At 44.6% G+C, this 13,778-nt stretch overlaps 1 protein-coding gene across 2 annotated transcripts in view; it reads left to right on the plus strand.

The window, feature by feature from the left end:
• Lrch (Leucine-rich-repeats and calponin homology domain protein) overlaps nucleotides 1-12,479 on the plus strand; it is a 40,063-nt gene extending 27,584 nt beyond the window's left edge. Inside the window, exons 6-13 of one of the 2 annotated variants that reach the window (XM_078192487.1) lie at nucleotides 349-513; nucleotides 814-935; nucleotides 1,014-1,160; nucleotides 1,285-1,685; nucleotides 1,764-1,915; nucleotides 1,977-2,114; nucleotides 2,192-2,269; nucleotides 9,624-12,479. In XM_078192487.1, the coding sequence (XP_078048613.1) occupies nucleotides 349-513; nucleotides 814-935; nucleotides 1,014-1,160; nucleotides 1,285-1,685; nucleotides 1,764-1,915; nucleotides 1,977-2,114; nucleotides 2,192-2,269; nucleotides 9,624-9,773 (1,353 nt within the window). In that variant the 3' untranslated portion in view covers nucleotides 9,774-12,479. Of the gene's footprint in view, nucleotides 1-348; nucleotides 514-813; nucleotides 936-1,013; nucleotides 1,161-1,284; nucleotides 1,686-1,763; nucleotides 1,916-1,976; nucleotides 2,115-2,191; nucleotides 2,270-2,999; nucleotides 8,712-9,623 lie in introns of those variants that run through there. The other variant, XM_078192486.1, reaches the window with a different exon arrangement.
• Nucleotides 12,480-13,778: the final 1,299 nt, after the last annotated feature.

Consider the following 13,778-nt stretch of genomic DNA (forward strand, 5'->3'; position numbering starts at 1 on the left):
GAGTCCTAGGACTACTAAGATATCCAGGACACAAGAAACTGTGAAGAATTTCTGACTGTGGTGAAAGCATGTGATTAACTCCATTTTCATGAACCATTAACAGAGTTGCTATGTGTTGGAAACTTTTAGATTACGATATAATAATTTTTGGCTAATTTCAAAGTCCCGTTAACTTTTAACTTTCGGTTACACTAAACAATCACAGAGCGTTCGGACGAATGTGTAATAACTCTAGCAACCGATCATGTAGAAACAAACAGATACACTGAAATAAAACACAGAAAACACACACACACGATGTCGACAATTTCCCGTAGTACCTCCTGTTGGACACGTTTTTGCGCGCAGGTGCACGACGGCGAGATTCGAGGCTTGTGGCGGCAAGAATGTTCGCCGCTTTCGATCACTCTGCCGCATGAGCACGCGGTGGTGAACGGATCGTGTAGCGGGACCTCAACACCGAGCACCATCTCACCTGGCGAGCACACGTCTCTCGAGGATGAACTCGGCAAGGTGAGAACCGCGGAGCCGTTCGGCTGCGAACCGAATTTTTCGGACGTCTGGCCTCCAGACTCGGTAGAGGCGGTTTCTGTAAGAGCGCAGCCCGCTCCGGGGCCGTGCCGTATGATACAACGTCTATATTTAGCGATTGAATAGAACCCTGCCTCTTGGAAATGATATCTGTGTTGCCGCGGCGCGCTTGGCCGTCGTTCAAGCCTCGTTGAACGACCTTAACCCATTGAAAGAACGCGACGTTCCGATTGGCGTGAACCACAAGCTCACCTTTTTCTATGATCCTTTTTCTCTACGCAGGCAATGATACTGCACGATCAATTGGAGAAGCGGAGGCTGGAGAGAAGCACCTCGGAGAATGGCGCGGACGTCAGGAAACCGATGACCTCTGGCCTCTACCACGCGTCAATTACTCCGCCAGGGTAAGCCAGCTAACCGTTCCTAAGCCGATCAGACACTTATAATCGTTCACAGACTGATAATTCGATGCTTCGTTCCAGGCCTCTCGAGACCTCCCATCTGAGCCAGGCCCAGTCGATCACGACGAATACGCAGCCGGTTCAGCCTCTGCAGAACTCTACCCCGAACTCTACCTCCTTGCTAAACGGGGATGAGAAGAGGCCTCTAAACCACATCCAAACTTACAGGTACGCTATTTTTTTATTTGCTCTGTAACGTCTGGTATCGAATCCAAAAGTGTTAAAACATTTTTGGTCACTCCATTGTATTTTAATGTACGATAAGCGATTTGACTGAACGATAAACTTTTAGGGAGTACAAAGAAGCCCTGCGACAACAGAGGGCTAGCGAGGGGCCCAGCGTGTACAGGCCCCGAGAACAGGTTACGCCACCCGGAAATGAATCTCAAAATAACGAGACTGACTCGAGCAACAACAAGGAAGCGGTCGCTCTGACGGGCAAACAGATCTTCAACGAAGAGAACGCTACGAAGAGACCAGTGCAGAAGGTGACGCCGTCGCGTATCAACTATCAAAACACGCCAATCATCAATGGCAGCAATAACGAGTACAACAACAAGAATGGAAAGTACCTAGAGCAGCCGTACAAGAAGCCTAATTCGCCCATCAAAACCTCGACGAGCATCCTGTCTTCGGGCACTAGCCCTGGACACACCCCGAGACTAGTCAAGACTGCTGTCGGTTATGTGGAAGGTGAGTGTTTGAAAGAGTACATCCTTTTGCAGTGTAAGTTTGTTCGATGATAAAACTAACTGTGACGATGTTCTCCAGGTAACAAGAGTCCTAGCAGAAACGGAGGAAGTCCGAAATCTCCTCGGTCGGTCACTTGGAATAGTAACGTGCCAGAGAAGTACTCGTTCACCATGAGACGAGAGTTCGAACGTGCCAAGGAAGAGGCAGACTTGATAGAGCAACTCAGAAACGTGAGTTTTCATTTAGGATTGTCGAAAAGAATTGCTGATATAAGTCTCGATTCATTTTCAGCATATAGAAACAAGGTTGAAGATGGCGTTGCCGGAAGATCTAGCCCCGGCGTTAACAGACGGAGTGGTCCTTTGTCATCTGGCTAATCATGTGAGACCCCGATCGGTTGCCAGTATCCATGTTCCTTCGCCCGCAGTGGTAAGAGCTCTAATCTTGTCATCAATTTGTCTAAATTTCTTTGGACGCTGAATTGAACGAACTTTTCCCATTCGCAGCCCAAGCTGACGATGGCCAGATGCAGGCGCAACGTGGACAATTTCCTGGAGGCGTGTCGCAAGATTGGCGTAGACGAGGTAAGCAGACGCTCCTGTCCCATGATCCTTCTCCCGACATTCTGCGCGCTTGTCTGTCGCTCTTAGATGTTCTCTTCGTCTTTCCCGACGCACTTCTCTGCAGTAGCCATGCTCGCGCCGAACGAGGACCCGTCGTCGACGTTAGGTACGTTCGTCCATGATGTTTCCAACAACTACTAGTCAGTCCCCGAGTTCGGTTGAGTCGCGGTCAGTTTCTTGCCGGTGCGCGTGTTTCGCTGTTCGAGGAAAGGATCGCGGGGGAACAGACGCTGAAGAGTAGTTTTGCATGCGCCTAGACCTCGTGCTCGCTTGTCTGTCGCTGGTCGGAGACCTGCTGTGTGACGCAGTTCCCGAGAGTCTTCTACCCTGATCGCACCTCCCCGGTCGATGCTCGCGATCGTTCTGTCTTCTTCGACGTGTTCGTTCGACGTTCCGACGCACCCAGTCTCCGAAACGATCTCCATTTGTTCCTTGAAGAGACCGAGGGTCTGTCGAATAATTCGATTTCGAGCAAGGTGTCGCTTCGGAAAGAGAAACAGGGAGAAGGGGCTAGGGAGAGCAGGGTCGCGCAGGCTACTCCGACCTCTTAGGGATGACCCTCTTAGAGGATGATTCTTCATCTCCTAAATGGGTGATCTCGGCGGAGGAGCAGCCTGCGCTTGGAGAAGACACGACCGAGCGGCGGCGAAGTAGAAATTGGGACTGAGTAGTATCGTTGTTGGTGTTGCAGGAGGTGTTATTGGACGCGGACGCAATCATGGACGTGGGTTACATGGACGCGTACGGGCTGGAGGCTCTGGCGCGTCTCGTCTCCGCTCTCCTCCTTCTCCGCGACGAACGAGCGAATGATGCCGAAGAGTCGGCCGCAGGTTCACCCCGTACGAATCAGGACCGCGTTCTGTCCGCGATGCTTTTCGCCGCATTCCTCTCCACCCTCATTCTGCTCTATCTATTCCCGATCCCCGATTAAGCCCGCGAACAGAGAAGAGCGACGGAAGACGAGAACGCCAGAGCGCGAAACGATGGATCGACGCTCGGAGGATAGAGCACGATCGAAGATGGGATTAAACGTCCAACGCGCGTCGAGCTTGGGTTTTCGTTCCTTTGACGAACCATCGTCACCGAGTCATCGAGTCGCTCGATCAAACTGCCGCGCGATACTCTCCCTGCCTCGTCCGCCATTTAGCACCTTTAGAGCAAGGCTCAGTATTTCTAGTTCTATCCTTGTTTACCATTCCTCCTTAGTTTCTTGTTCGCGTCCGTTCGCTTCGCCGAGCAGAGGACTGAGTGTCGCGCAGAAGTACCCGCTGGCATCAATGCCGACGATCGGCGAGCCCTTTCTGACCTTCGGTGACATTTCCCATGACTTGCTAGACTGGAATGATTAGATCCGTTCGTATACGCCAAACTACTAAGATTTCTTTACATTGAAAATGGCCCGAGGCCAACTTATAAAGCAACGCACATTAGTTAACTCTGTCACCGCGATCCGAGGGGATGAATCAGGGATGAATAAGTCGCTGATCGTCGGCAACTCTTCATTATGGTCGAAAGTATCTTGTTCCCTTAGCTCAGGCATGGATCACAATCATAATAACTCCGAGAGCAACAAAGTTATGCATGCATATTCGGCGCTTCATTAAGAACTCGTTACGGTCAGTTAAGGACTTACTGTGCCCACTCTTGGACATTTCATTTCCATTTCATCGAATAGAGAAGATCTTCTGTCGAATTCTCTGCAAAGTCTTTTCTTTCTAGATTGCCCATGCCTGGGCCCTTTCGCCCAACGAACCGCTACCGAATCGAGGAATATTGATCGAACGGTGGTCCGCTAGCTTCGCTTGTAAACTCCCGGTTTGGTTAGTTTGTTTGGTGGTCCATCTATCCGAGCGTAAAGTCGCTATTTCAACAAAGATGCCTCGAGGCCGCCGGCGTCCAAGTACTACTCGATAGACCCTAAGTTGTGTCAGCAGGCAGCTTGATCGTACATTTAGCCCGCCTAGTTGTAGAAAACGCTACGTAGTGCGTAGGATAGATAAGTGTATCTCTTCGATAAGACCTCCGACCGGGGTGTCCGTGTCCAGCTCTTTGGCTCGGGCCCTGGTCAGTTTTCGCGACGAACAATAACAGAATCAAAGAACGCAAAGAAATCAAAGCCGTTGAACGCTCTTATATCGAATCGAACTTGAAATTGTTGAACGATCGGTCGCTACAGTCGAATGGGGACTGTGCCGTCGAATCTCGAGATAATAGTATTTTTCCTATACGAAAAGAATACGGCGGAACCGGGTGTCCATCATCGATCGTCGAAAATTTTCTCGCGCCGGTTTCAATCATTAAATCACTGTTGACGAATCTCTCGCGATCCGGATATACGAATGGCAGAAGAATCGAATGGAATTCTCGTAGAAAGTACACCCGCGGCGTGGGACCGTCGATCGGGCGGTTCAGTTCAAGCAGACAAATGAGAGAATGATATGGATGGTAGTATTTTTTTAAACACGTTTGACCAAATGAAATCGCCTACGGCTCTTTCAGAATTGATGGGTCTGTGATAGGTAGCCTTCGAGTACTACAGAATTCGCAACAAGGTGCTAGAAATCTCTTTCTGTTTCGAGGATTTCCTATTTTGGTACGTAGATGTTAACGCACACTCGAACTTCGGACGGTCTCTTCGTTCCAGTGTTGTCTCCTTGGTTGCGCGGAGTCGCATCGATCCATAATCGGGTCCCTCGTTGTCAAGGCAAAAGGGGTTCCTAAAATCGACACCAATAATCGCAACTGTGCGATTACAACTAACTCTATTTATTTTCAAGTCGATATATTTGAGGATTTTGAGTTCTAAAGAATTTAAAAGCATTGGTGAGTGCTTGCACGGCAGTATGTTTTCGTGTTTTTAAGGGCTATTACGTTGTAGGAGCTTTCTGAAATTAAATTATATACAACGTAGAATTGTAAATATTAAAATGGTCAGTTCGATATTTTTGAAAAATGGATAGGCCATTTTAAAAATAAGTGGCTTATTTGATCTACGAATTAGATTCCTTTTCGTTTTTATCTAATCCTACAAAGATTAACAAAACGATCCGAGAAACTTCGAAGTTTACTAAAACTCAAGATTTTTATAATTTCACATCCATGTTTGCGGATATTTGGCGTCGATTTATGGGATCCCCGAGCCTTCTGTTTTTCCTCTTTTTCTCCCCGGTCCGTTCAGTTTCGGAACGTCAATGAACGACAGCATTCACGCACTTCACCGGCCAAGCAATTCGGTCGTAGCCTAAGATGTTCTACATATTTTCATATAAACGCGAGTATGAAGGGAAAGAGCGGACAAAGTACGTGTATCGTTTAGAGGTTTAGAGAGCGTGCACGCGTATATCGTATTCTACGTCTAATATATTCATACGGTAAGAGACCGCTGTGTCTATGGGTAAGGATTTTCGTGGGAACGAGTCTTCGAGTCGCGAGAAATATTTGCTTCCGGATTTCATTCGTATTCATAATCTCAGACGCAGCGTGGTTCGCGCCAGGGTTGGACCAACAAATTGATTTTTCATTCAGATGCTTTCAGTACAAACTAATCAAATCAAATACAAAAATGAAACTTTTGTTAACTATATACATATATATGTTATTATCGAATGAAAGATGAAAAGAGTTACGTTCGAAGAACTTTTCCCAACTCTGGTTCACGAAATCAGGACGCTCGGACATTAACACGGGAACTACCAAACCAGTCAGAATGTCTGGTTTCTGAGTTTGTCTTTCATAACTGCTGATACTACAGAAACGTTTTGCTAGAAAGTTTTACACGAACGTCTTAGTTCAAGCACGTATTATAATAAAAACGTAGGGAGTTCGAATAAATGCAATCTTGCCACTATTATGAAACTATATACATTGGTCACGTTTAGGGCTCGGTAGTTCTGGTGTTAACTGCGACCGCTGATTTGTTGTCACTAATCTGCAGATTTGCGTAAATATATTGACAATTTGAGAAGTTTTAGCGAGCTTCTCTTGCTTCCAAGCGAAAGAAAACGCGAGAAATCGGCAATGCAGTGACGGCAAATCGGAAGCCGCAGATCGGTCAACACGTTTCACGAAAGTACAGTGCCAAACGCTGCCCCATTCTCTTCGAGAAACAAGCACAAAGGAATTTCCCCGTAAAACGAACGGCTTCTCATTACGGTCTAAGGACGGCTAGGCTCGTAGCCAGTTTCCATGGTGTTTCATTATCGTTTTTATACGAATCTCGTTGTATCCCGAGTTTATGGTAAACGTACATATATTCGCTGTCGAGATAACGAGCGCACCAACTTATGGTCGCTCACTGCGGTGAGCTATATCTTCCAAGGAATCCCGCGCACTGTGCCGCGCCGCTTCGATCGAGATAAGTTCCATTTTCGCTGCGTACACGCGTTGCGTGTCGATCGGCGACAGAATCGTTGGTCCGCTTCTAGTCCTCGGTATTACGTCTATAATCGTAAGTGTTACTAATCCCCGGTTCTAGTCAGCTCATTTAGTTTTTTTTTCTCGTATCCCGCTTGAGGGGGCGTGTTCCGTTTTACGTCGACTTTGGGAATTTGTCCCCCATAAAACCACGGAACCTTTTTCTACGGAGCTTTGTATGGAGTTTCGTCCGTGGTCCAACGGCACTCGTAAATTTCTCTACGAAGAAAAAATCAAAATTAGGTTTGCCGTGTAGGCGATCAAGCGGAAGTATCCGCAGCAGACGATTTCCCCAGCACCGTTGGCCTAAAATCGTTGCGTTTTTCAAAATTTTGGAAATTTTCTGATAGTATCGTAGAGATGCATTTTTGACATTTCACTGTTTGAGATGACACCAGATAACGTCGATCCGGAATACCCTCTCGAGTCGTGTGACACGTTAATTAGGCCCGTTACTTAATCTCGTCTTTTTAGTTTGCCTATGTTCCTCGTCTCTTCCGCTTACTTCCGTCGAATCGACGTCGTCGTTTAATCGACTGTTTCGAGCGCTGACGGGTTTCCGTGGTTTCCCCAATCAGTATTACTTCGATCAGGATCGAAGAAGACGCGTCAGCGCATCGGATCGAATCGCAACCGTAAGACTGGATCTACACGATAATTTATCATTCGTCTATCTTGACGACGTCCTTCGCTGCAACAAACCGCTGCCGCGGTTCTCGTTTTTCCTTTTGTTTTATCTTTTTTTTTTTAATTATTATTCCTCTATCCGACGATTAGTTTGTCGCTTCCGTTTAGAGGCTGCATCGTCGATTTTACTATCGTTGACACGATAGTAGATGAGACGCGTGATAACGAGACCGAACAGAACAAAATCATTCCGTTGCATTAGCTTGTATAATTGTATAATTTTTGTAAAGATTTGAAAGGTACAACGAGTGAATGAATGCGCGTGTAAAAGAAGGAGTAAATAGTGCGTATATATGTATACATATATTATTATTATCATTATTATTATTAATATTATTATTATTATTATCATTATTATTATATTATATCATACTACATTGTATGAACACAGATATATGCTACGTTGAAGCTACATCCCACTTTGGACATATTTTTGTTTCTCAAATTGTACTTAAACGAATTAATGAGCTTGAATCGATCGCTCTGAAAAAAATCGGTGCTTCGTTTATTTTTATCTTGTTGTTTTTTGTAAGCTTAAGCTTTTTTCTACGATCGTCGAGATAGGAAAGCTTTTCTTCCTATTCGATTTCCGTTCCTCCGATCGATCGCCAATCAGATCCGCCGATCGATCCGTGGAAACGTATTACAATATCTTGCCTCTTTAAATGGCCATTGTTGGGTCGTCGAACGAGTTCACGGATTTCGCTAATAAAACTTAGATTAATCCTTGATCGCCGAGCTGGACTCTGGGCCAACTTCTTCGTTTCATAAATTTGACCTTCTAAACATCTGTGTCAATTTGGCTTATGTACTTATTTGCGATAACTAGACTGAACTACAGATCTAAATGGAAAATATCTTTTTATACTTTCATGGATCCCGAAGAATGTAATATTATTTTTAGTCTAGCGATAGCTTTGTAGATAGATTTGTTGTTTATTAAAAGTATTTAATGGTCTATCAGACTCCATATCGACGTAGAGGGTTGATCGAGAAGCGTTAGTATTAATTGCGACGCCTTGTCCCTCGTTCATATCATTTTGTAAAACGATTCCTCGACGAACGGTGAACCCGTTCGCGCCCAATATCTGAACCGCGACGCACAATGAGAATTTACAACTGCCAGACCTAAATATTTACGAATCGCGACCGGTCAGACTATTCCGATCGGTCTCGAACAATCACTTTGGTCGTTGGAAAGCATTTTGCATTCGAGAAACGTACTCTGTAACATCGATTGTACGACTAACCGATAACGATTGTAACACTATTTCCACTGATAATAAAATATTCTTTTGGTAAAATTGATGCTGAATGACGATACTCATCTCGACAGTCATCTCAGATGCATCGCAAACAGAATCAGATTCAGCACGATATCACACTCTCATAAACACGGTCTCGATATTCGTCAACGCCCAGAAATGCTTCAGACACGTACACGAAATTACACTGTTCACGATACTTGTCACGATTCACGTTTAACCTTGCTGCACCCTTCGAGCGTGACACACGTATCGATGAAAAATTCTGTATGCGTTTCTCAAGTAAGGTATTATTTTCGGAGTGCTAAAAATGTGATTATGGATTTCATGAGAATTTAATCGGAGGAATTAGAAGGATTTAATGGTTTTATTACGTTGATTTTAACTTGTCGAAATTATTGAAGGAAATAATTTATTTTTTATTTAATTCCTGTTTCTTATAATCCTCTTTGAAAATGATTGATTTGTATAAAGATCCGCAGTCTAGAGATTGAGAAAAGAACAACAGCGTTAAATGAATGAAGAGGCAGCAAGGTTAAAAGTCAGTCACGTTTGAATGACTATCATTAACTTTCATTGTCTCATATCGTATTATCCAAAAAGGAACAGGCAGTTGCAATATCTTATGAAGAAGTAACTGTTGAAGATGATGGACCAAATTTGTTCTGGCTTGTACTGATACTGTCCAAGCTTCTCTTCAAAATGCTTCAGCAATTGATAATCCTACACAAGCATCCCCAATCACAATACCGACACAAAAATTTTCAGAATACTTCCAGTACATACAAGCCAATACAAAACGTAAAGATCTTCAGCAGTTTCTCTAACCCATTGAAACTGTCTATGGTAACAAACCTGTACCATGCAATCATTGCTCTGTATTTTTATATTGAATCTCCAGCGATGTTTGTAAGTTAAAGATAAATTATTCCGACGATGATTGTTTGCAGAATTTGGTGTGCTGCGCTAGCGACGTTCTTGAGGGTGGCAGAGGCGTGGTACGCGTGGCGGTGACGGTGTCGGAGCTGCTGAGGTTCCATCAAACGCGATCGCCTCTGCAAACGTCCTCGTCGACCGTGCCGAACCACGTGCCCGCTTAGCGCCAGACGATATAATCGAGCCCGAGGGACTCGACCGGGTCGATCGGGCCCAGGAAAAAGGAGGACCCGGCTGCCACGTTTTCCTTGCGGTGGAACGGCGCGATGGAACTGTGGAGCAACGGGGCCCCATGCTGGCGCGTGCCCCACAAAGACCGGCAGTCCCCTCCGCTCGATGCCACCACGGACTGAAACGATCGTTGGTCGCACGATCGCGATCCCTGGTGGCCACCAGTGATCCCGCTCGATCGTGACCCCGCATGATCGGTCGAGTCTCCGGGAAGAAACCAGAAAGACCACCACGATGACGACAGAGACTCAATTTTATACTTCTCCCTCGTTCCGCGCGCAGCGAGAACCACCCAGGCTGTAGAATAGTCGAGGATAGACTGTGCGATCAAACCATGACATTCGATTAGGTGTACGAAACTTTTGTATCGGAGGACAGGCGTATCTTTGTACGGAGGAGGGAAAGGACTAGCGTATAATTAGCGGCGGAGGCCACTCGTCGAGAAACCGAGGGCCGATGCTAGAAAATCAAACAGCGATAGATCTCGACATTCGGCATACCACCACTGGCAGGAAATGTTCGATCGTGAATATGGTTGATGCTAGATTGATTTTAGTGTTTAAGAAGTTTATATGATAGAAAGATGGCAAATGCTTTCGTGCTTCTATCACGTATGCTAGGTATGCAAACAAATTTCTGCACTTTGTGTCTGCACCTAGTGAAACGATACACTGCCTATGGGCTTGGGAAAGTGATTTGATACGTATCTAAATCTCTAAGCAATAGGCATTGCCTTTTTTAGACTAATGTTGAACACGTTTGTTCTTCTGTTAGCACTCGTTTCATGTATGACGAACCTCATCGTCGCCGCAAAATCACTGAATAATTATTAAAATCGATTTGCTCGATCAAATGCATCTTGCCAGGGGTGCACTCTCGCTTTCTGTTAGGAATTAATCGCGCGACGTTTCTATATCGTAACGTGTTACAATACTCGAATCAAAACCGCGAAGACATCGAAATTCTCTCGACGTGCAGACCATCCCCCCGACCAAAAACCCGACGTACCTCAACCAACATCAATGAAACCCCCTAGTAACCCACCGTTCGGTTTCTCCGTTCCATTTGGTATTCGAGGATTTGATTAATAGACGACAAGCACACCCAACGAGGAAGCTGGACTTTTGCCTGTGTTCTCTTAGTCTCGAAGCAAAAATGTAAACGTGATTGACAACAGCAAGTTAGACAGGTCTCCACGTGAAACCGTTGGTAAGTTAGTTAGGAATTTTTCAATGCGAGTCGCCGATGATGATCGTCGACGACGACCCCCGTCGAAGGATCGTCCTTGAATCATTCGATCGTGCGTTTACATATAGTTAAGGCCTAGGTGTTAACTGATTTCACGTGAGCCGAGAGGATTGCAATTCTATTGTACCGCGTTGACGAACGCCCCTAATTATAATTTTCGAAACGACGCGTCTCTCGTTATCGAGCTCCTCGATATCGAGCGCCGCCGGGTTTTAGTAATAATCATCGCAACGAGAACCCCGTTAGGTGCTAAGTGTAATTATCCTTACATACCCCGCGTCGCAAGGTTCGTTTACGATCGTTTATTTCGTTTCCTTCCTTCTTTTCGTTCGACGAGTGATCGCGCAAGGAAAACTCGAAGGATCTCACGTGTCGTGATCGACCAGGAACCGAGCGTTCGTACCTCGGTGTCCTGCTGGTGGCCGGTACATTTTAAATTTTATTTTTCCCGCGTGATTCTTTGCTAATCAAAATCGCAGGGTCGCGACCCACTGGCGAGACACCGACCATAGATGAGTATACTGTGTATTCGTATTTATTGTGCCAAAGATGTACGTTAATTTCTCTCTATCTCTCTGTGTCTCTATGTAATGCGGACAAGTCTTTTCACGTAAGGGGTAGCTCTCGAAAATTGTCTCGAAGGGAGGAACAGCACTGCCAGAACGTCGAGCTTCTTCGACCGTAGATTCCTGCTTCGAATCGGTTCGGGTGGAATGCGTTTATTTTTCTATTCTGAACCGTCTCCTTCTTTTCTTTTTAGATTTATTCCCCTATTACCAGTTCATCTTCTTTCTCCCCAGAGTTTTCTGAACTCGTCAACCTACAATTCACGGTGTCCTTTTTCGTTTCGATTTCGTTCGATTAGAACGCTTTGATTTTTGACTATATGTATATTCCGAACTATCTACCATTTTTGTTTCAGTTTAATTTGTTTCTTAATCCCCAGTTCTACTTCTTTTTCTGACTGATCCTGACTGTTCATACTCACATCCACAGTGTATAGTTTCATTCTTTGGTCTCAGTTGACGGTCACGGTGTTCAAAATCACGAACTCCAGGTGTTCCTACCCGCTCGAAACCGAAGGATTCCCATTTTTCGTTGAATCGGACGAGGAAGGACACGCCATCAAAACGTTTGGAGCATCCTGAAGCTCCGTCACGGACAGTATTATCACAGGCCCACCGAAAAACCGAAGCACTTTTAGCCCTTGATCGCAGAGAGACCTAGATCCCTGATATCCGACCGGTCTCTCCATGCTCGAGGAGAAGCTGATCTGTTCCAAATGCTTGCTCGCCCGATTGATAATTTTAAATACACCGCACGTAATATATTTAAAAAAAATTACAGGAAACAGTGTATAAAATAAATCGAGAAAATCTCCGCATGTCTAATCGATGTCGTTATTTGTATGGGGTCCCTTTCCCATAGCCAGAAAAGATCCTGCCGAACTAAGAATTAGCAATGAGAAATAGAACTACGAATTAATGGGTACATATTGGTTTTAAGTGCATATGTTTTAAGTATAAAAAGTAGTTGAAGAATGAATAATAAATTTTCTTCTCAATGTTTCTTTTTATACTAAACTTCAACGAGCCGTTCATTATGTTCCGCAATGTTTTCATAAATTTTCATATACGATATCGATGCAAACAGATCCTCCTGGATAATTTTGCAGCCTTGGTTTTGGTTTTTATACTCTAATTTTACTATCATTAATGTTTCCAGGCGACCTTGCACTGTGCACACGCGGAAGAATAGTGGCGCCGTATGCCGAGAAGAATTGAAACTCATTTCGATGTTCACACAGCGCTAATTGGTATAATGGCCAAACGCTCAAACTATTAGCCAAACTACCGACAGTCAATTTTGGCTAACAGTTTGAGCGTTCTGCCACCACCTAAATTGGCGCTGTACGGACCTCGAAATAAGCTTCATTATTTCTCCACAAGGGGTGCTACAGTCGCCTTGTGTTTAATGTTGAAGTGGCTCGTGCTTTTCAAAGTTAATTAAAATAGAAAATGGGAATATCAAATGTATATATAGGAAAATATCAAGTAATAAATTTGATTATTCGACACGGCACCGATTCCAAGAATTCCAGAGAATTAGATACCCATTATAGTATCAGATGTTATGATTGCCAGATAATAGACAGCTCTTATGTTACCAATTACCAGCGAAATGGTTCCCCAGGTTTTTTGTTATTGTGTTCGATGTAAGAGTATCCTATTTACTATATTATTGTTACACATCGAAGGACGCCATTGTCTATTCTACGCTAGGGAAAATCACATTTAGTTTTATAATGTATCTCGTTGACTTCATGTCTCATTTCAGATCAAATCTATTCAAAACATGAAACTAGCATAATAATCTCTTCACATAAATCTTTTCCAATGAACCCTCATACGTTCTCTGTTTTCTTCAGAATGTTAAAAAATAAATACAATATAAAGACAAAGCAGTACGTCCCAATAATTCAGAATTATGGACCACGTGAAATATTTCAGAAGTACAACGACAATGAAAAGAAGGAAACATTCCGAGGTCAAGGGACCGCAAGATCATATCAGGGTGAACAACCTCTCCTTCTTCTCAAGATGGCGATCTTCCAACTGAACTACAGACACTTATTCCAGAATCGCCTCGGTGTCAACAAAAAATCGTCGCCAGGATCTTATGATCGCACT

This window comes from Augochlora pura, chromosome 10, assembly GCF_028453695.1.
Source record: "Augochlora pura isolate Apur16 chromosome 10, APUR_v2.2.1, whole genome shotgun sequence".
NCBI lineage: Eukaryota > Metazoa > Arthropoda > Insecta > Hymenoptera > Halictidae > Augochlora > Augochlora pura.